The 21,373-nt window shown below is 40.7% G+C and overlaps 1 protein-coding gene across 2 annotated transcripts in view; it reads left to right on the forward strand.

Moving 5' to 3' along the window:
- Nucleotides 1-21,373, forward strand: part of NSG2 (neuronal vesicle trafficking associated 2) — a 1,037,752-nt gene that overhangs the window by 755,253 nt on the left and 261,126 nt on the right. For both annotated transcript variants that reach the window (XM_044069132.1, XM_044069131.1), the window contains exon 4: nucleotides 7,169-7,279. In XM_044069132.1, coding sequence (XP_043925067.1) covers nucleotides 7,169-7,279 — 111 coding nt within the window. The remainder of the gene's footprint in view (nucleotides 1-7,168; nucleotides 7,280-21,373) is intronic.

Here is a 21,373-nt window from a genome sequence, read left to right on the forward strand (position 1 = left end):
CATAATAGTACTGACTAACACTAAAATATATGATCATGACACTGTGATCTGTCATGGAAACAACAAAAGCAAGGAAGTACTCAGTTTAAATTTCTTTTTGCAGGGAGATAAGCTACCATCCCACATGGGGATGGGCTCTGCCCATCTATATATATATATATATATATATATATATATATATATATATATATATATATATATATATATTAAAAGCCTGCGTTTGCACTTGTTTCCCACCTTTCCTGTAACTACTCTAGTCCAGGTACAGATTTGCTGTATCCAGGACTCTTAGTAAGCTTCTGAGCCCCCCAAGCCTTTCTGTGTTGGTGGGAAGTCTTCTAGCTTATCAGTGGGAGTGGTAAGCATTAGGTAGCCTATCTACCACAAGAGGAGTGGTTCCTGGCCCAGAAATTGTAGCTACTGGTCATTTGGGCAGTTTTTATCCATCTCTTTCAACTTTCTGGTTTAAAAGCCGCACTTGCGCTTGTTTCCCACCTTTCCTGTAACTAGCCTAGTCCAGATACAGAGTTGCTGTACCCAGGACTGTTGGTAAGCTTCTGAGCCCCGCAAGCCTTTCTGTGTTGGAGGGAAGCCTTCTAGCTTATCAGTGGGAGTGGTAAGCACTAGGTAGCCTATCTACCACAAGAGGAGTGGTTCCTGGCCCAGAAATTGTAGCTATTGGCTGTTTGGGCAGTTTTTTTCCATCTCTTTCAACTTTCTGGTTTAAAAGCCGCACTTGCGCTTGTTTCCCACCTTTCCTCTAACTAGCCTAGTCCAGATACAGAGTTGCTGTACCCAGGACTGTTGGTAACCTTCTGAGCCCCGCAAGCCTTTCTGTGTTGGAGGGAAGCCTTCTAGCTTATCAGTGGGAGTGGTAAGCACTAGGTAGCCTATCTACCACAAAAGGAGTGGTTCTGGCCCAGAAATTGTAGTTTATTGGCCGTTTGGGCAGTTTTTCCATCTCTCTCAACTTTTTGGTTTTAAAGCCGTGTTTGCACTTGATCCCCACCTTTCCCGTAACTAGTCTAGTCCAGGTACAGATTTTCTGTATCCAGGACTGTTTGTAAGCTTCTGAGCCCCCCAAGCCTTTGTGTTGGATTGGAGCCTTCTAGCTTATCAGTGGGAGTGGTAAGTACTAGGTAGCTTGTCTACCACAAGAGGAGAGGTTCTTGGCCCAGGAATTGTAGTTTATTGATCATTCGGGAAGTTGTCCATCTCTTTCAACTTTCTGATTTAAAAGACCACATCTGCACTTGTTTCCCATCTTTCCTGTAACTAACTTACTGGAAAGCACTAGAAAGCCTTAAACTGATACAAGCCTTCTAGCTTAAAAGAGAGACTTTGGAGTGACTGAGTATCAGTTTTCTGTATTTTCTTTCTGTACTTTACTGTTTTCTGCCTAAACGCTGATTTTCCAACACTTATTGTGATTTAAAAACTTATTTTTTTTCACATATTGTACTTATTTGACTACCTGCACTTTTAAAAAGTTGTTTTTTGTTTAAATAAATTGTTTAACTGTTGTAGACTACACACTAAAGTGCGATAGCCTTTTTGGATCACTTGTAGTCATTTAAAGCTGTTTTAAGTGTACTTTTTACTGTTTTTACCATATCTTTTCAAAAAAAAAAATTCTTGTTTCCCACCTTTCTAAGCTAGTATAGTCCGGTTTTCAGGCTAGTGCTGAATTCAGGGCTGTGTTACAAGTTTCTGAGTTGCCCATACCTTACTTAGATAGAGGGAAGTTTTTCTGTTCACCTGTGAGAGAGGGGAACTTTGAGCAGCCATCTTTCCTTGGAGGAGTGGTTCCAGCCCAGAAGTTAGTAGTTTAAAAAACGCGTTTGCATGGTTTTGTGCGCCGGTTAGCTAGGGCTAAATTATTCCCAGCTCCACTAAGTCTCTTCTTCAGTTTTTCACTTGAAACTAGTCTAACTTTCAGCCTAAGCACTCAAAAAGCATCCTACAGTCCAGCACTTGCTCAGACCTAATAGCAAGCACTAATATACCCCAACACTTGATTGCGCAGCAAGGCATGGCTCTTTATCCACCCTTCACCAACCAAGTGACTAAGCAGCTCACCCTACTACGCAGGCATGACCAAAGGGAAACTTCAGTTGTACTCTCCAGTCCAGCTGGTGAACCTGGGTATCCTGAGCCAATGTCACAACTGCCTCATGTACACAGACAGCCCTCTCCTCCTACCACAAAACACTAACATATGCGAGAGATGCAATTATACAGCCAAACTGGAGGCTAAGGTATCTCCACCCAAGACTGGAACAAATAGTCATGAGGAGAAGGTTAATACTTGCACCATACCTCCAGCCTCGTATAGACATACTAAACCAGTACTGGCAAAAAATACACATAAATACACAAAATCATACTCAGAGGCTCTAAATAAAAACCTGCAAAAGCATCAGAGACCTCCAAAGCAGGAACCCAAAAAACCTGCACCTCCCGTCACAAACCTGACAACACATAAAACACAAAATCAGTGTGCCTCACAATCACAGCCCTTAAGACAAAATAACATACCTAACACACTAGTAATAGGTGACTCTATAGTCAGGCACACTGATGCCCCACTCACTAGGCTGGACAAGGAGCCAGAATCCACCACATAACACCAGCACTCAGGTCACTCCAGAACAAGTACAAATATGACTCTGTCATTGTTCATGTTGGTGTGAATGACCTGAGACGTACCTCCCTGGACTACATGAAAAGAGACATGGAAGAGCTCTCTGATCATATAGCCCAGGTGGGTATGACCCTGACTCTAAGTAGCATCCTGCCCTCACCAAGAATGATACCTCAGTGTAAAGAAAAAATGATCAATTTCAACAGTCGGCTAAGCTTCTGGTGTCATTCAAAGGGGATCCAGTGTCTGTCAGCCTGGGATGACATGCTTGACAAGCCGCGTTGCTTCACAAGAGACGGCTTGCACCTGTCACCCCTTGGCTTTTGAATACTGGCCAAGGCTCTTGATGCCCCCATAGTGCCTTTTTTTAGGCAAGGCTGAAAATTCAAACCCACCTCCGTAAAAAGCACAAGTAAAAAAATGAGGGTTATGCTACTCAACACCAGGAGTTTAAATCTCAAAATGCATGTGCTTGAAGCACTCCTAAGTATGGAGAACATTGACATCTGTGCAGTAACTGAAACCTGGTTTAAGGCTCCAGAGAGCACTCCAGCACTACTGGGCTATACAACTCATACCACACATTTCGGCCACAGAACATGAACCGAAACACAAAAGGAGGGGGTGTATCCATATTCATCAAGGATACCCACACCTCCAGGTTAGTGGCACAGCATGATACCTCTGAGATCATGCATGTGCAACTAACATCGGGCAAGTCTGCAATGCAAATTGTGGCCTGCTACAGATCACCCTCCATGATCCAGGACCACCACTCTGCCTTTCTGGAGACAGTGGAAAACATGAAGGTCCTACCGAACACCCTGATATTGGGTGATTTCAATTATCCTACCATAAACTGGGAAAACTACTTGAGTACAAACTCCCAGGCTCAGCGCTTCCTGGAATTTATCAGCTCAAATGCCCTGGACCAGCTGGTAAACTCCCCTACCAGAAGCCACAACATATTGGACCTGGTCATCGCCAACATGGGTGACAGGTGTTCCGCACCGGAGGTCAACCCATCACTGGTTAGATCAGACCATAAACTAATCACTCTGGATGTCCACACCCCACCACCACTCCCAACCAAGGAAACCACAGTGAAAAACTTTTCTAAAGCAAACTTCACCTTTCTTAAGGCAGAGGTGGTAAGTTTCACAGCCCCCACACTACAGGATAACACTGCCCAAGATACAGAATTCTTTACAATTGCACTCTATGAGCACCTACAGGGATGCATGGTTAGTGCCATCCCTAGCAAAACCAAGACTCACTCCCCTAAGAGAAGGAAACCAGTCTGGTGGACCCCTGCCATAAGCAGGTTATACAACAAAAGGTGGAAACTAGTTCAGAAAAAAGCAAATCCTAAGAAGGAAAGTCATCCCTGATCAGTATCAGTAAGAAACTAAGGTCCCTCATAAAATCATCCAAGGCTAACTTCGAAAGAAAAATAGCCAAGGATTCCAAAATAACCACAAAGCCTTCTTTAGCTATGTCAAGAATCTAAGTGGCAACTTGCAGATATGCTCTGAGCTAGTGCAAAATAGCACAAAATATACTGAACCTACTGATATTGCCAACATCCTGGCAGATAGATTCAGTGCAAACTTCACCTCCCTCTCACCTTCAAAATGGCCCACAACAATGCCGGAAAAGTGTAGTGTCCCGGAAATCACAGAAGCACAGGTGAAAACCGCCCTTTCAAAAGCCAAAAACACACCATCAATGGGGCCAGATGGTGTCCCAGGCTGCGTCTTGCACGAACTACAGAACGAACTAACCCCCCACCTAAACACGCTGTTCAACCTCAGCCCATAGAATGGCGCACAGCAACGGTTATTCCGCACCACAAAGGAGGGGCCACAACTGACCCTGGTAACTACCGCCTCATAAGCCTGACTAGCCTGGTCTGCAAGGCTATGGAGCGCATCATCATGGAACTCATTAACAAAGACATTGAGAACATCCAAACACTTGACCCGACCCAGTTCGGCTTTGTTAAGGGCAGATCATGCCTACTAAACCTGATTAACTTCTTTGAGACAGGTTCACACAGCCTACCTTGATCTCGCCAAGGCATTCGAAACCATTCCTTACCTGGGTATTATAGAAAAACTCACCAGCCTGAGCATAAACCCCTATATCACAAGATGGGTTGCCAACTGGCTTACAGACAGAACTCACACGGTAAGAATAGCGGGCTCCAGTTCCGACTCTAAACCAGTCACAAGTGGTGTCCTGCAAGGCTCGGTCCTGGGACCCCTACTGTTTGGCATATACTTCTCAGAAGTACAGGCAAACAAAGGAGGACTATGGCTAACCAAGTTTGCCAATGACTGCAAACCAGGCGTTATAATTGACTCTCCAGCGGACACGGACATCCTTCAGAAAGGCCTTACTGAGACAGACACCTGGTGTCAAAGTCATGGCCTCAAGCTAAATGCCAAAAAATGCATAGTAATCCTGTTTGGGAAAAACAAAACACCCACGAATTACCACATAGGTGTCAGCCCCCTTAATACAGAAGAGGTAATAAGAGATCTGGGGACCCAGGTAGATAGTAATCTCTCCTTTGACAATCATATTGCCAAAGTAGTTAGGAAATCCTTCTATGTGGCCCATCTAATTAGTAAAGGGTTTGCATCTAGAAATAAAGAGGTTATAGTGCCCCTCTACTCGTCAGTCATCAGACCCTTCATAGAGTACAATGCCCCATTTGGGATGTACCTCACAAGACACTTCCAACAGCTGGAAAGACCACAAAAGCACCTCACCAAGAGGATTACTGGCCGCAAACATATGTCCTATGCAGCCTGACTGAAAAAACTCCGGCTGTACTCAGTGGCATATCACTTACTCAGAGGTGATCTCTGCCTGACTTACAAAGCCATGTCCAACTCAGAATTGATGGACATGCTCCACCTAAAGAAATCCAAGTCACTGCGAGCCACGCGCTCTAGTGAGCTAAACCTCCCCACAACAATAAATAGAACATGCTGGAGGGATAGATTCCTGTCACAGAGTCTCCCCATGCTTTGGAACAAAATTCCTAACTATATTAGGCAGAGCCCCTCACTAACACTCTTCAAGAGAAACCTTGACGAGTGGATGGGTAACAGAAAATCCACCCCTGGGATCACTTCATTGGCTCTGGTTGACAGAGGCTCAGTTAATTAATCAATGGGGCAGCGAAAGCCGACACACTCTGGCTAGGCTTATAAATGCCCTTGGGCAGATAGCCTAGTACCTACCTATGAACCTATATATGTGTGTGTGTGTGTGTGTGTGTGTGTATGTATGTATGTATGTGTGTATGTTGTTGTTGTGTCTTTCGGCTTTTCCCGGTTAGGGATCGCCACAGTGGAACTCCTGTCCACTAATGATTGGTAGTTGATTTTTACGTGCAGAGTTACCAGCCCTGATGCACAGCCTTCAACGAAGGTACGCCCATTCACGCATGTCTCCACGCAGAAGATGCTCTAGCTGAGAATCAAACCGGACAGCGTCTTACTGTGAGGCGACAACATATATATATATATATATATATATTACTGGGCTCTTGATCTTAGGATAAAAATCAAACTCCTCACAGTTTTGTGATTGGACATTAGAGTATGAGTCATTATTACATCAAATTTCTGCTTGACACCCATATGTTTTGTTTTCAAAGAATAAATATATGTGTGAATTTCTACGTGACTGTTAGTCAAACAGAAAATTACTCTACCCGTGCAGTAATTGTTGAAAACTACAAATGCCTACATTTCAAAATTATTGCAAACAATAAAATGGAAATGGAGGGTGCACGAATATAATGGACAGTAGAAAAAGGGTACAATATTCCAATGAGTGCACTTGTCTGGAAAACTTAGAAAAACAAACCATTTACTCCGCACTGCTTTCCAGAATGAGTGTAATAGCTGTTGCGTTAAAAATGTATACCTTCCAATTACAGTGCTATAAATAGAGGTGTTTCTTTAATAGGAAAATAAGTACTGTGGGCATAGAACTTACTGGCATATGATTATTCATTGATATACTTTTCCATTATCCATATATATGCACAGCACTATTTTTTTTATATTCTTTTTCACATTTCCCCCATTTTGACCTCAGTCTGCCTAGTAAGTCCATGGGCCCCTTATGTGGAAATTTAGCCCTTTGACACACAGTGTAACAGTATCTGGGGATAGGGTTGGTGTGTGGCAGTAGCAACTTACTTACCTGCATTACTAGTGTTTATTTGCTTAATACCTTAGAATTGTACTGAAAGGCAAACAGGCATATTAATATACATAGACAAACTGTGTTATGCATATGTGAAAAAATATATTTTGTGTTTTTCTTCTAAAGCACTTAAACACTTGAACAACCTCATGTTGATTTTGGTAAAGCACTCCAGGCATAACTGTTGGATATATAGTAAAAGTGACTAGATAATAGTACAGAAATGCAAGACAGTGCAATGTGTTTTGCATGACATTTTTTTCACTTTTTTATTTCCTTTTTTCATTTTCATAGGTTACAATTCTTATCAGCCTCGCTCTTGCTTTCCTCGCTTGCATAGTATTCCTTGTGGTGTACAAAGCCTTCACCTATGATCACAGTTGCCCGGATGGATTTGTTTATAAGGTATGATGTTACACTGTTTATTCACATGTATTTAGTTATTTCAAATGTATTATCTGGGATAAAGCACTGAATACAATGGGCCAATTTCATGTTCAGCCCAGAGGTAAAGAATGACAAAAACAGATTTGTAAATATTTCCCTAGTAAAAGAACAATAATAAACAATATGTATTGACAATAACAGGATATATAATGTGTGTTTTATATATTATGTACACAGCATTTACAATATAGTAGATAATAAAGGTTGTTATATAAATAACATATATAAAGGTTTTATAGGATTACAACACATCCAAATAAAAAGAGAGCAAGAGAGAGGAGATAAGAGATACAAAGTAAGAGAGCTTAGAAGGAGCCAAGATGGTACAGATATATCAGCTTTGAAGTATAGGAACAGATGTAGAGGGAGGGTAGATGGGAGTAAGCAGATAAGTCTTTGAGGTGGATGAAGAGGGACTACCAGAGTTTCAGGCCGAGAATAGAAAAGCTGTGGTTTGTGCATTACAGTTTATTTCTGGGGGTGGTGTGTACAGAGTTTAGTAAAACTGGGTCTGAGTATGCTTGTTGTGTAAGATTATAGGAAAGAATTTTCCTTGTTTAGCTGCTAGTTGGAAGACAACTTCAGCATGGAGTAACTTAAATAGCAGGGAACCAAGAAAAAGGTCTGCTCTTTTCCTGATAGCCACTTTGCTTTATTGATCATTCGCCAGTGATAAGTCTGTCTAGGGGAAAAGATGATCAACATATATTTTTTATTTTTTTTATTTTACATTTGTTGACCGGGATAGTCCGACTGGATGCATGTCCATTTTCAGCGGAGGCCCGGGGAGAAAAGCTCCAAGGGTAAGCAGATATAGCATTACATAATACCAGCATTGCATATTACAAACAGACTATTTATAGAGATTACATAAGTAAGCAAGTTAAACAAGTTCCACAAGTTACAGTTAGTCCTGAGCACAAGTCAGGATTAAATTAAATTACACAGTAAACTGGTTAACAGATTTTTACACATTCGAGTTAGCCTGGCTTGATACATTGACATAGCCAGTTAAGTGACAAATGTTGTTTGAGTCTAGTTTTAAATTGACCTAATGTGGAAAGTAAGGTAATATCAGCTGGAAGAGAGTTCCAGGATCTACTAACAGAGTTTGCAAAGAGAGAATCACCGGCTATGTTATTAATTTTGCTAGACTGAATTAGTAGTTTGTTAGAGAATCGAAGCGGTCTAGGATTGTTATAGGGGGGGTGATAATATTTTTAAGTGCAGGAGTATTGTCCGGATTATAGAGGATTTTATAGGCCATAATCAGTTGGTTATACTGGATTAGGCTAGGTAGTTCAAGCCAACCAAGCTGATTTAGATTGATGCAATGATGTGTCCTACAAGGCAGCCCAGTGGCAAACCTGGCAATGTGGTTGTAGCAAATTGAGAGTTTGTTAAGGACAGTCTTGTTCAAATTCGAGAGTAGAGGGGATGCATACAGAAGGGTTGAAAGAAGGTGAGAGCGAGCTATGGCAATTTTAGCTGGAGGGGTTAGGAAGGCTTTTATTCTGTAAAGTAACCCTAGTTTTTTATTGATGGTTTTGATAGTTTGGTTAACATGTAGGTCAAATTTGAGATTATTGTCTATGATGACACCTAATAGTTTTGTAGATGGGTCAGGGGAGATTATTGTGCCATCATTTGATTTTATGGTAAAGGTGAAAGCGGTAGACCTACGTGTTGGTGAAAATAACAGCATTTTAGTTTTTTGGGGATTTAGGATCAGACGATGTTCAGAAAGCCAGTTTTCTATTGTATTAAAGGTGGTCTGGGTAGCTGACCATAACTCTACTGAAGATGTGGCTGAGCAAATCAAAGTAGAGTCATCAGCATATTGGATACAGCTGACTTTTGGGATGACAGTATAAAGGTCGTTAATGAAGATGGAGAACAGCAAGGGCCCTAGTATAGAGCCTTGTGGTACTCCAAGGGTGTTAGGTAGAAGGTTAGAGAGTTTGTTCTGCCAGAGGACAGCCTGCTGTCAACCATTCAGGTAGGATTGAAACCATTGGAGGGCTCCAGTATCTAGACAGAATGTTTGCAGGGTGTGGATTAAAAGTTGGTGATCAACCATATCAAATGCCTTGGAAAGATCCAAAGAGGGCTGAGGATATATAATTATTGTTGCGATTATGGTTTATGGTGTTAGTAAAGGCTAGGAGGGCTGAAGTAGTGCTGTGATGAGGACGGAAGCCATGCTGAGTGTCTGCCATAAGGCGATTTTGGATTAGGTGGTGCATGAGTTGTCTATGAATACATTTTTCCATAATCTTTGCAAGTGGAGAGAGTATAGCTATTGGCCTATAATTGGAGAATTCAGTAGAGCTGCCTCCTTTGTGAAGTGGGATTACATAGGATATTTTCCAGATGGTGGGAATTTTAGCTTCTACTTTGGTTAGATTGATTAGTATTGAGACGGGGTAAGCAATAGCATCAGCTGATTTTTGTAGGTACTCGGCAGGGAGTTGATCAGCAGAAAGTGTAGTGGGTTTTAATTTTATGATCAAGGTATGGATAAGTGAAGTGGCGACTGGTTGGAAGCTTTCTAGGGGTGCTACTTTCAGGACCAGGGGAGCTAGGAGGTAGTTGGCTAGCTAGGGCTTGAATTGTCTCAGTAAAGAATTGGTTAAAACTATCAGAAACATCTTCAGGGGTTTTATCAATAGTAGCAGCAGGGATTGGGGTTGAAGTTTGTCCAGGATGTAGTAGATTATTTAAACCTGCCCAAAACTTCTTAGGGTTATTTTGATTTACTGTCTGTAAATTACAGTAGTATTGTTTTTTGTCTTGTAAAATTGATTTTTTGGTTTCGTTCCTGGATTGCCTGTATTTAATGTGATCTTGAGGGTCTTTAGAAGAACGCCATAAAGCCCATGCTTTGTTTCTAAGGGTAATTTTGAGTTTAGACTCTATAGAAAGCCATGGTGCAGTTTTGCCTTGGTTCTCTTTGAACGAACAGGTGCATGCAAATCAAGGATCTCAAGGAATTTGTTGTTAAAGTATGCTACTGCTTCCTCTAAGGGGAGGTGTTTTAGAATAGACCAATTACATGAGTTCAGTTCTTGTTGGAATTTGGCAGGGTCAAAGTTTTTATTGTTTCTAACCTTTCTGAGTAAGGGTTGTTGGGAATTAATGGTTTTGTGTTTAATTACATATGTGAGAAGGTGATTGCTTAGGCCATTAAGGAGGGTACCAGAGGTGTACAGTTGGGGGTGACTGTTTATGAGTACCCAGTCAAGTATACTTTCTTTTTGGTTGGGTTTACCTATTCTGGTAGGGGTGGATATGATTTGTGTAAATGCATGCAGGTTAAAATGGGTGGTTGGGGATTCTAAGGAACAGGTGACCCAGTCTATGTTAAAGTCTCCAAGTAGTAGGGTTTCTTGGGGGTAGTGACATGATAACCAGTGCAGGATATCTTCAAATGTAGATATATTGTTACCTGGGGGAATGTACATACAGATGATATTAATGCATTTATTTTTATTAAGTTGCAATTTGGTGGCAAGAATCCCAGAGTTATTAATCTGAGGAGCATGACCCAGCCTGTGTATGTTGTACCCAGGTGGTAACACTTCATTGTCTTTAGTGTTAGGTTTTAACCAGGTTTCAGATAAACAGAGAATCTCAGGGGAGTGGACATCCAGAATTGCATGCAATTCATGTACCTTGTTATTAATGCTTCTAATATTGAGATGACAGACTAGGAGAGAGTTAGTTGGCCTATTAATTGTAGGTTTGTAGCTTAGATTACAAGTAGAGGGGGTATGTGTATCTGAAGTGAGTGGGCCAGGGTTGGGGTGAATATCACCACCAAGTATTAGGTTGAGTCTATACTTGGTGATGAACTTCAGGAATTTGTTTATTAGTTTGTGGTAGTGTTTGGATCTAGAGCTAATGTGCCTGGGGTTGAGATGTTGATAGACTGAACAAGATGTTGGATAGTATCTGTTACTGTAAGTATGGTTGAAGGTGGAAGGATTTACAGCTGGGGTGATAGTATGGCCTTTTGGGACCTGAAATCCCGTAAGAAACTGGTTTTCATACAAGGTAAGGAGGTATGGTGTGAACAAGAGGGGTGTGAACAAGAGGGGTAGTAAAGAGGAGTATATCATTATATGTGATTCACCTAGTGAGTGAAGGAACTGTTTTACCTGGTGATGCAACACCAGACGATAGAGTGGTGAGGTAAAGGTACTGGAAGCGGGATGGGAGAATGCCAGATGAAAGCTAATAGGTGCTATTAAATGTAGGTAGTAGAATAGGGGTGGGTGGAATTATCCCAGATGACAGCAGATAGGATCTAGAAAGTGGGGGAGTGGCTATAGTACTATAAATTTAGAGGTACTGGGGGCAGGAGGGAATTGGGGCAGGGAGGGCGAAGAGAGCCCGAGCGTGAAGGGCTATTGCAGTTTACAAGGTTTCCTAAGGTGTCCTAAAGCTATAAGGTAAGTATTACAGCTCTAATGTAAGAGTCAATTTACTGCAGTTACAGGGGAAGGAGGCAACCGCTCAAGTAGAAACAAAGAGCCCTATGGCTGACCAATATGATGACCTGCTTAATTACAAAGCACTGTAAGTGAAAGCTTAACAAATGCGTTTTGTGTGTAACCTACTCTGTTTAAATGTTGAGAGAAACTGACTGCAGTCCAGTAGACACCGTTTTGTAGGGAACTGTAGAGTTCAACTAGGAAAAGAGAAAAGCAGACATTCTAGGGTAAGCATGAAGACAACAACAGGCAGTTATTATATAATAATGCATTCAGAAAGGTTTGGTGGGGGGGGTAAAGTAGCATACTTCAGAATGAGCTAAGATTTATAGCTAAGAAACCTAAGCAAGAGAGCAATGCAGTAAATAAACACTTGCCAGATTTTTAAAGGTTTTATATATGTTTTGTTGGAAAGTCTTTGCAGGGTTTTTGTGTTACAGGCTGAGGCATGAGCTATTAAGGGAAGGCCATACTCAAGCTGGGTGTAAAATATTTGTTTACCATTGCAAATCTTGTAGCAAAGGAAAGAAAGTTTGAGATTTTGTGGACCTAAAAGAGAAGGGAGTTGATTTTTTCCTGGTTTTGTCAAGGTATGCATAACAGCAAAAAGTTTGGTCAAGTCATATCTCCAGTTATTTGAAAGAGGAAGTTGTTTTAAAGGAGTACTGTTAAAAGCTTTATTACCTACAGTATTAGGGTCTTTGGAAACTTTATGTTGTAGCTGGTTCAATTAGCACCCTTTGCCAGTCCCATGAAGTTGTGCCCTACCCCCGCGAAAAAAAGAAAAAAGAAGACATACAATGTAGCAAACAGTTGCCATAGTTTAAGCTCTGCATCGAATGCTACAGCTCTCAGGTTTTAGTTGAAATAAAATGTTTTAAATTGTGACAAACTGTTTGCTACAGTGTAACAAACAATTGCTAGAGTTTATACTCTCCATGATGTGCTACAGTGCTCAGGTTTTAGTTTCAACTCTGCACAGAGTGGTGCAGTACTAGCATTGTTGCCTCACAGCAAGAGGTTCTCCCATTCAATTCTCGGCTGGAGTGCGGGGAGTGCCTTCTGTGTGGTTGGGTGGGCATTCGAAAGACATGCGTAAATGGGTGTGCCTTCGTTAAAGGTTGAACGTCGAGCTGGCACCTCGGTGTTTGTGAAAATCTACTGCCAATCATTAGCGGACCGGAGTTCCGCTGTGGTGACCCCTAACCGGGAAAAGCCGAAAGACAACAACAACAGAGCACTACACGGCTTAGGGTTTAGTTAAAAAATATTTTAAACTATAGCAAAAGCAGTTTAGACTACACAGTAAGGGCTACATCTCTCAGGTTTTCCTGCAAATGCAATACTGGCTTTAAAAAGTGGGTATGCAATAAAGAGTGATTAGGATTGGTCAACTGTGCCCCCATAGATTTTGCACTTGGGGCAGTTATCCCCCTTCACCTGCCCTAACTATGGTTATAGTTTATTATGTGTCCCAAATAGCATGGTTTTAGTCATGGTTGATTTGCATGTAAACTAAGTCATAAAGGCTACTTTTATGTCAAATGATTTATTTTAAAATGTTTAGATTACATTAGCTGATAGTGTATAAGAACATTAACATTTCATATAAACAGAGACAACATATATAGCTTACAGACATTTGGAATATGAGTTTCTGTGAGATGATAGGAACTGAAAACCTCATGCTAGCATGTGATCTGTCCTTTATTTACAAAAATGGGTGTAGAGAGAATGATGAGATGGATTACAGTAAATAAAATACTGGATGTTGTTTTTCTTTCTGGCTCCCATTGTCACAATTACCAACATATGGCTTTGCCTTCAGTACTCCCTGAACTAGGTTCACTGTTCAGTGTTGTTATATCACACTCAGTCTCAAAAGGTCTTCAGGAAGTTTATCACCAGAATCAAACACTCTTTCCCCAACCAGCTGTCCAGATACCTTTTAAATGAATTTATTGTTCCCTGTTTCGTAAACCTAGATGGAATTAAATTCCACCACCTACCAGCCCTGCAATTCCCCAAAACATTTGTTTTACTAATTTAATAACTATAAACAAGCTGGTGTTTCTTGTAGATAACCTTCTGTTTTTATTAATTGCAACCCTTGCACCATAACATTCATCATGCATAAGTAGTAATTAAATGTCCTCTAGCCAATCTCTAATTTACTGTATAAAGTGAAAGTTCTGACAGTCTTTTTTTATAATGTACTCTGCTCAAACCTCTAGCTGTAATCTGAGCAGCTGAGTATAATTAGTCATATGGATAACAACACCATACCCCAAAATCGGTCGAACAGTTGATTTGTAAATAGGGAGAAGAACTTTCTTGTCTTGGCTGGTAATGGTCCTGAGTATTTATTATTTATTTATTTTATTTGTCTTTGTTTATTGGGAAAGTCTAACTGAGTAATACCCATTTTCAGTGGAGGCCCGGGGAGAAAAGCTCCATTTGTTTACATTGCATTATACTAAGTTTCAGTTAAACACAGAGCAGTTATATTTCTATTTTGATTTATACACATACAATACTACATTTATACAATATAAGATTTTACAGAGATAGAAGTTACTAAAGAGAAAGCCCACGTGCAACTTAGTGGATTGTACAGGCAGCAGTTATATATAAAAACTGTTTTGCCATTTCAGTGGGAGGTTGAGTTTATTCTGTTTAAGGACAGTATTTGGAGAGAATCATATAGTGAACACAAAGTTTTAATCCTGTGATGAGCATGTACAGGACCAGGATTGGTTAAGATGTTATTTAAGCAGTGGTTTAAAACTGCTGAGTTTGTTGGAGAATTTTATTTGCATGGGAATACTATTCCAGAGTTTAGCAACGTATTGGGAGTAGAGCGAATCCCCTGCCACATTATTTGACTTATTTGTAAGTAATAAGAATTTGTTACTAGAACGGAGGTCCCTTGCTGGACAGCAGAGCAGTAATACGTTATGTAGTGTTGGGCATTTTTCTAGATGATCAATAAGTTTGTGTTCTGTAGTTAGTTGTGAATATGTTAGGTAATTGTGCAGTTCAAGCCAGTCTAATTACTTTAAGCTATGACAATGTTGGGTCCTTTGAGGGAGACTGATGGCAATTTAGCTATTTTATTGTAGCAGGAGGAAGAGTTTCTTTCTTTGAGTTTTGTTTATGAGTTTTTCTTGCAGTATCTATAAAGCATCCATTGATCCTATAAAGGGACCATCGTTTCCAGTGTGTATATTTAATGGTGTGCAGCATATGCTAGTCATATTTGAAGTTGTCATCTTAGAATATAGTATATTTCCTATCTGGATGTTACACCATCATGGAGCATAGGTACGTCATATGCTCTGTCATTCTGATTTCTAATTCATTCAGAAGTCATTGTGTTCACTCTTGAGCTTTCTGATAGTCATGGGTCCAAAATATTGTAAAAAACAAACACAGGACACATAAAAGCTTGTGAGGTCCAGTGGGGCTCTGTCTGTATTAATGTTTGGTAACCTGGGACAGAGCCCTATTATTAATTAGCACACATGGACCACATACACCCCTGCCGTGGTCTTACAGTTAGGGAAGGGGTGTTGAGTAGTGCAGCTGATTGCTATCCCTGTAGTGATATGCACTCATAGACTCATAGGTTCTTACTACACCTTTGGCAAAAAGAGACCATCAAGAAGTTCAGCCACATTACCAAGTACTGGTGGGAAGTTAGCAGTGCCTCCCATTAAGCAGGCTTTCTCTACATATTCCTGGGGTGAAACTTGCTTTCACCCATCCAGTCATCCAGACTGGTTTTAAAGGGTACTAGGGAAGTACCTTGCTTGGTAAGTAAGGGCAGCCTATTCCAAAAACAGAGAATACATTGGGGTAGGTATCTGTCATGCCATCTGTGATGGCTCCAGGTTCCTTTTCTTGCCAAGGCACAATAGGGGCACAGTAGTAAGCTGGTGGGACATATAGGGCATGTTAAAAAATTCCCAAAAGACTATACTAATAAAGTATAAAATTCATGATACATGGTAATAGCTTACCCATAATTGACTGTTAAGATAATTTCCCTATGAAAAAAACAGTGGATGTCATAATCTTACAAATCTTGTCAATATTCATAATGCATAAAACTACTACTTCGCCATGCTCAGGGATTATGCTTTTCATGAAGTGTTGGTATGTAACAAGTCAAGGGTGTAAATACCAATACAACACAGGTGGGAAAATGTCACGCACAACATTTGTGCCTCATGAGAAAGAGGAAAAACATCATTAACCCAAATTCAAGAGCAGAAAGTTTGATTTATTTTTGTATTACTGCTTTGTAAAGAAAACATATTTATAATGCAGCATACTTTGCCAATATTCAAGATAAAACACACATCGTCCCACTGCAGGCAGTGGTGACTAGCAAATTAGTTTACGTGTCTGTTAAACGTTCTTTGAAGCTGAAGCAAGAGTGGTCAGTTAAAAGTTCTTGTATTACAAAGATAGCTTTGATACCTCAGGAAGAATGTGGGAGAGGGTCTGCCAGCACTTGGACTAAAAGACTGGAAACCTTAAAAATATGTAGTTTGGCTAGTTTATTTTGTGAAGCATTTACAATGCAGGACAAGAGAGAAAATCTGCTCTGAGGAAACAAATTGGGGAAATTTAAACAAAAAATGAAAAATTATTTAAACATGCTTTGACTTCAAATACATTTTGTGATCCCAAAATATACTGCTCCACGGCTTATGTAGCAAAAAAAAAAAAAGCATACATAAGCTAGTGCTTTATTCATTACAATCTCAGACCTTAGCTTGCGTTGTCTTTTCACTACGAGGAATCAAGCCTCATGTTTTTCATGCTTTTTAATAACTAAAAACAAAGGCTTGCCAGTTACATCCAAGGCAATCATCAACACTTCCTAGACGATTGTATAACCATACGCATGGCATAGAGACCTATTCTAACCTAGCGTTTAAAACTTCAGGACACGTTGCACTTTTCCTGTGCCATTATTGTAGGTCTGCTGTGAATGTATGCAAGTCAAGCACTTTGCTTAACCACGAGGACTGAGCCCTGTTCAGTACTGCTAACTGTAAAAGCAAAGCCTTCCTAAGTACATCTGAGTGTCACTGTGAACTGTGTAATGTGAGAGTTATATGTGAAACATTTACTATGCTTATTACTTGGTTTTATGAGTTGATTTATGCCAGTGTTTGCTAGACTCTCATGATATACTAGCTGTTTTTTTCTGTTGTTCGCTGTTGGTAGTCTACATCTGTTGTCTCTGCTAGTTATGAGTTGTGTATTATTAATGAAAGCTTACAACTGCATGTCACTGTAATTTTACCCTATGACATTTTTCTCTCTCTGTATCTCTCCCAGCTTTTTTTACATTTGTGCCAGTGTAATTTCTCCCCCAGTGATCGTCTTCAGCTGGCCAAAAGTTACAGGAACTTTAAACACATTTTACTGCCTCATTCCCAGTGCAGGAAAAGAACCTATTCCTCCCCCCTGTGCTGTTCTGATTTCAGGAAGCAAGAAAAGTGTTAAAAAGTATGTGCACTCTGCTCCTTACCTCCTACAGTTTTAACTTATATACCGCCTAATTACTGATAGGTGATTTCAGTGCTTGCTCCTTACCAGGGCAACCAGCAGCCATACTCTTCCACTCTGTATCCCCTATATCTAACATCTGCCTAGCCCTTAGACTCTCCCCCTCTGCTTTTTATCTTTTCTTTTTCCTTTCTCTCTCAGTCTCAGTCTCCCATTGTGGTATCACTGTTGCTATTACAGGGATTGGCCACTAGATGGCAGCCTAAGACCACTATTAATTTGTCTTCTTTTGTCCATTCAGAACTAAAGCCCTTCTCCCAGATATTCTCCTGCTCCTCACTCCACTCTATACAACCCCATTCTCTTCTGAACCACTCTATCCTTTCTCCCCTTCCACCACTAAACAGTCCCTTACTCCCTTGCATACCTTACCTTGGAACTTACTTACCACTTTCACTGATTGTTTTCCTCTCTCCCCTTCTTCTTCTTTTCCTTTTTGGCTCTACCCGCTCCATTCGTCACACGGGCTCACTCTGCTCCCCATACCCTACCCTGAATTCCCACCCACCCCCACTACAACTACACTTATACTAACCTAACCACTCTCACTACCTCATTACACAATCCAGAAGAACCCATCATCCCATCCCTCTATACCCCCAATTAATTAAAGCTATACTCCAACAAATTCCAAATAGCAACCTTCAATCCTCATTAAAGTATATTACCACCAACCCACACCTTATCTCTTCACCAACCAATTATTTTTTTTCAATCCTTAATCACCTAAACCTACCATCTTATCTTATAAGATGATACTTAAACCTGTACCTCTACTCATCGAAATAGTATTCCTAATCACCTTAACTTTCCTAAACTATCTCACCCAACTTATCAGTTCTAATCACTCCCCCTCATTCCACACCACTATATCATCCCAAACAAAACACAGTAACACTACTACCCAGATATCTCCTCACCTTTACACCCTAAATACTTCTATGCTCTTTCCCTATAGACTCCTGCTTAACACTAAATCCATTGCTCCCAATTACAATACCTTTAACTCCACAAAACTCATAACCCATACATTACACCCCAAATTCACCAAACATCTCCTCCAATATCTCATCTCTATCCTTCTCTCTAGGGATATCCATCCAAACCCAGGCCCCTCTACCACAAAAAGACAAGACCCACAAACCCATCCCCCAAACAAAATGTAAACCCCTCCACTTCTCAGCTCTGAATGCTCAGAGCCTATGTAACAAAATCCCAAACCTTCAAGCCTGACTTCTACATAACCAGCTTGATATTCTTTCCAGCTCAAAAACCTGGCTTAAGCCCCCCATAAAAGACTCAGAATTAATACCACCCAACTATCACATACTAAGCAATGACAGGACACAAAAAAAGGTGGTGGCGTAGCACTACTTTACTCAGCATCCCTTTCAGTTACCCCTTACACCAAACCCTTCCGTAAATTCGGCAAGGCAGAAACAATGCCAGCCCTACTCCACCTAAATAAGCATAAACTAATATTTGTTCTTTCCCTCTATATTCCCCCTGGAGATAATATATTATCCCTTGAGCAAATTCTCTCCTGGGTCTTCTCCAGCATTAACCATGAAACCACAATACTGGGTGATGTTAACATAAACTGGGACACAATACAATCCCCCACCAACTCTCTCAATATTAGCTTATACAAATTTACACAACTAATGAACTCCGCCACCAGACCAGCTAAGAAATTCAATACTGGAAGTATCATAAACTGGATTCTGGTATCCCATCCTCACTATATCTCAGACAGTGGCATACTCCTAGACCCACTAGCAGACCATTTCCCCACTTTTGTCCATTGCCTTCCCTCCTCTATGCAACTAACCAACTCCTACACCTCTACTTGCTGCTTAAAAAACTTCAATCCCGAACCTTTCGCCAACATACTAAAAAATACAAACTGGAACCCATTAAAAAACCTTCCTTTAGACAATGCTCTTTCCTACTTCAACACCACTTTCATAGATCTACTCAACTTATTTGCCCCACTATAAACTAAACGTATAAAAAGTTACTCCGTACCCTGGCTAACCAAAAACACTTTAGCCACCATGCGTCTACGCAACAAAGCCTGGACACGATACCTCAAAAATAAAACCCCTGTCACCCTCACTGAATATAAAACATTACGAAACAAAGTCAAAAAACTTATAGCTTCTGACTGCAAAGTATATTTCACTACCCTCCAAACTAACCACAATACCTATCCCAAGTTATTTTGGAAAGGAATTTCATCTCTCCTCAACCTTGGTAAAACAGTAAACCTTATCCCCAACCCAGATGCAACTGACCTGGACTTAGCAACCCAATTTAAGTCCTTTTTCATTGACTCCATCAGTAAACTAACATCATCCTTCACCAACAATTCAGTAGTTTCTCATCAACCCTTACCCATCCCCATCTCCCCTGACTAACCTTGTCCTCAACCACCCCCCTTCTCAATCAAACCCATCTCCATATCTAATGTAAAAAGACTTCTCCTAAAATTAAAGCCTGATTCCAATGACCCTGACGAAATACCCTCCTACTTCCTAAAGATAGCTGTGGACGAAATAGCCTTCCCTGTCAGTATACTAATTAATCGGTCCATCATAGAATGCCAGGTCCCCCAACTCTGGAAAAAAGCCTTTACCATTCCCATCTAGTAAGGCAGCAGTAATAATTACATTACTAGCTTCCACCCCATATCCATTCTGTCCCCTATTTCTAAGCTTCTCGAAAAGTGTGTACACCAACAACTCTCACCCTATCACATTAATAATTACCTTCTTAACCCCACACAACATGGCTTTAGACCAGGTAATAGTACCTCCACTGCCCTTCTCTCCTTTCTAGAAACAATCAACAAAGCCCATGTTTCTGGTCACTTCATATCCACTCTTCTCCTCAACCTCTCTAAGGCATTTGACACCATTTCCCATAGCCTGCTCCTAACCAAACTCTCTAAACTTAACTTACCCCCTTCCTCTACCCAGTGGTTCTCAAGCTATCTCACAAACAGGCAACAGGCAGCAAAATGGAAAAAAGCTACCCCACCCTTCCTCAATATATCCACAGGCATCCCACAAGGTTCCATTCTAGGCCCCCTACTATTTAACATGTTTGTCAACGATTTTTACCAAGCCATCCCAAACTCCAGCCTCATTCAGTATGCAGACAATTCCACTATATTGTTCCTCCCCTTCCATCACAACTCTTAACAGTCATACACAAGCCAGATTCTCTTCTACTGAGCAGTGGATGCTAGATAACTGTCTGGTGCAACCAAAACAAAGCACATTGAATGCTGTTCAATGCCTCCAAAACCTCTTCCATAGATAAACAATCCTTCATAATCACCAGTAAAAATAATAGTCCCCTAGAAGTGGTCTCTGAAGCAAAATTACTAGGAATAACCATTGATGATCAATTAAAATTTGACAAGCATCTACATGTAAATATCAAAAAAACTCATAAAAAACTCAGTATATTTTACCGTTATAGTAATTTTATCTCTCCCTCCAACAGGATTACACTAGCCAATACATACCTTATCCCATCCCTATTATATGGTGCAACTATCCTCACCAACCTACAATCTTCCCTCAAAACAAAACTCTTATCTTGTTATAACAAAATATCCACGTTTGCTGCAGGTCACAGAGCTTCTTCTCACCATTGCAATTCCCTCCACCAATTAGGTTGGCTAGAGTTACCTAATGTACTAACTTATACCCAACTCATCCAAGCACATAAACTCATTCATAACCCATCTCTCTGCCCCTCACTAGCAGACACCTTTGAAATGCACAAACCAGACCGACTCCTGAGATCCAATTCCCAAAACCTCATTAAACTACTCAAACCCACACGTCCAGCTGGGAATCACCTGATGTCCTTCTCTTTAGCTCGCCTTTGGAACTCTCTCCCTTCTCCTATCCACACCACTAGCAGTCTGTCCTTGTTTAAAACCTCTCTGCATTCA

The sequence above is a fragment of the Protopterus annectens genome, chromosome 4.part0 (assembly GCF_019279795.1).
Source record: "Protopterus annectens isolate FY-2018-M chromosome 4.part0, PAN1.0, whole genome shotgun sequence".
In the NCBI taxonomy this organism is placed as follows: domain Eukaryota; kingdom Metazoa; phylum Chordata; order Ceratodontiformes; family Protopteridae; genus Protopterus; species Protopterus annectens.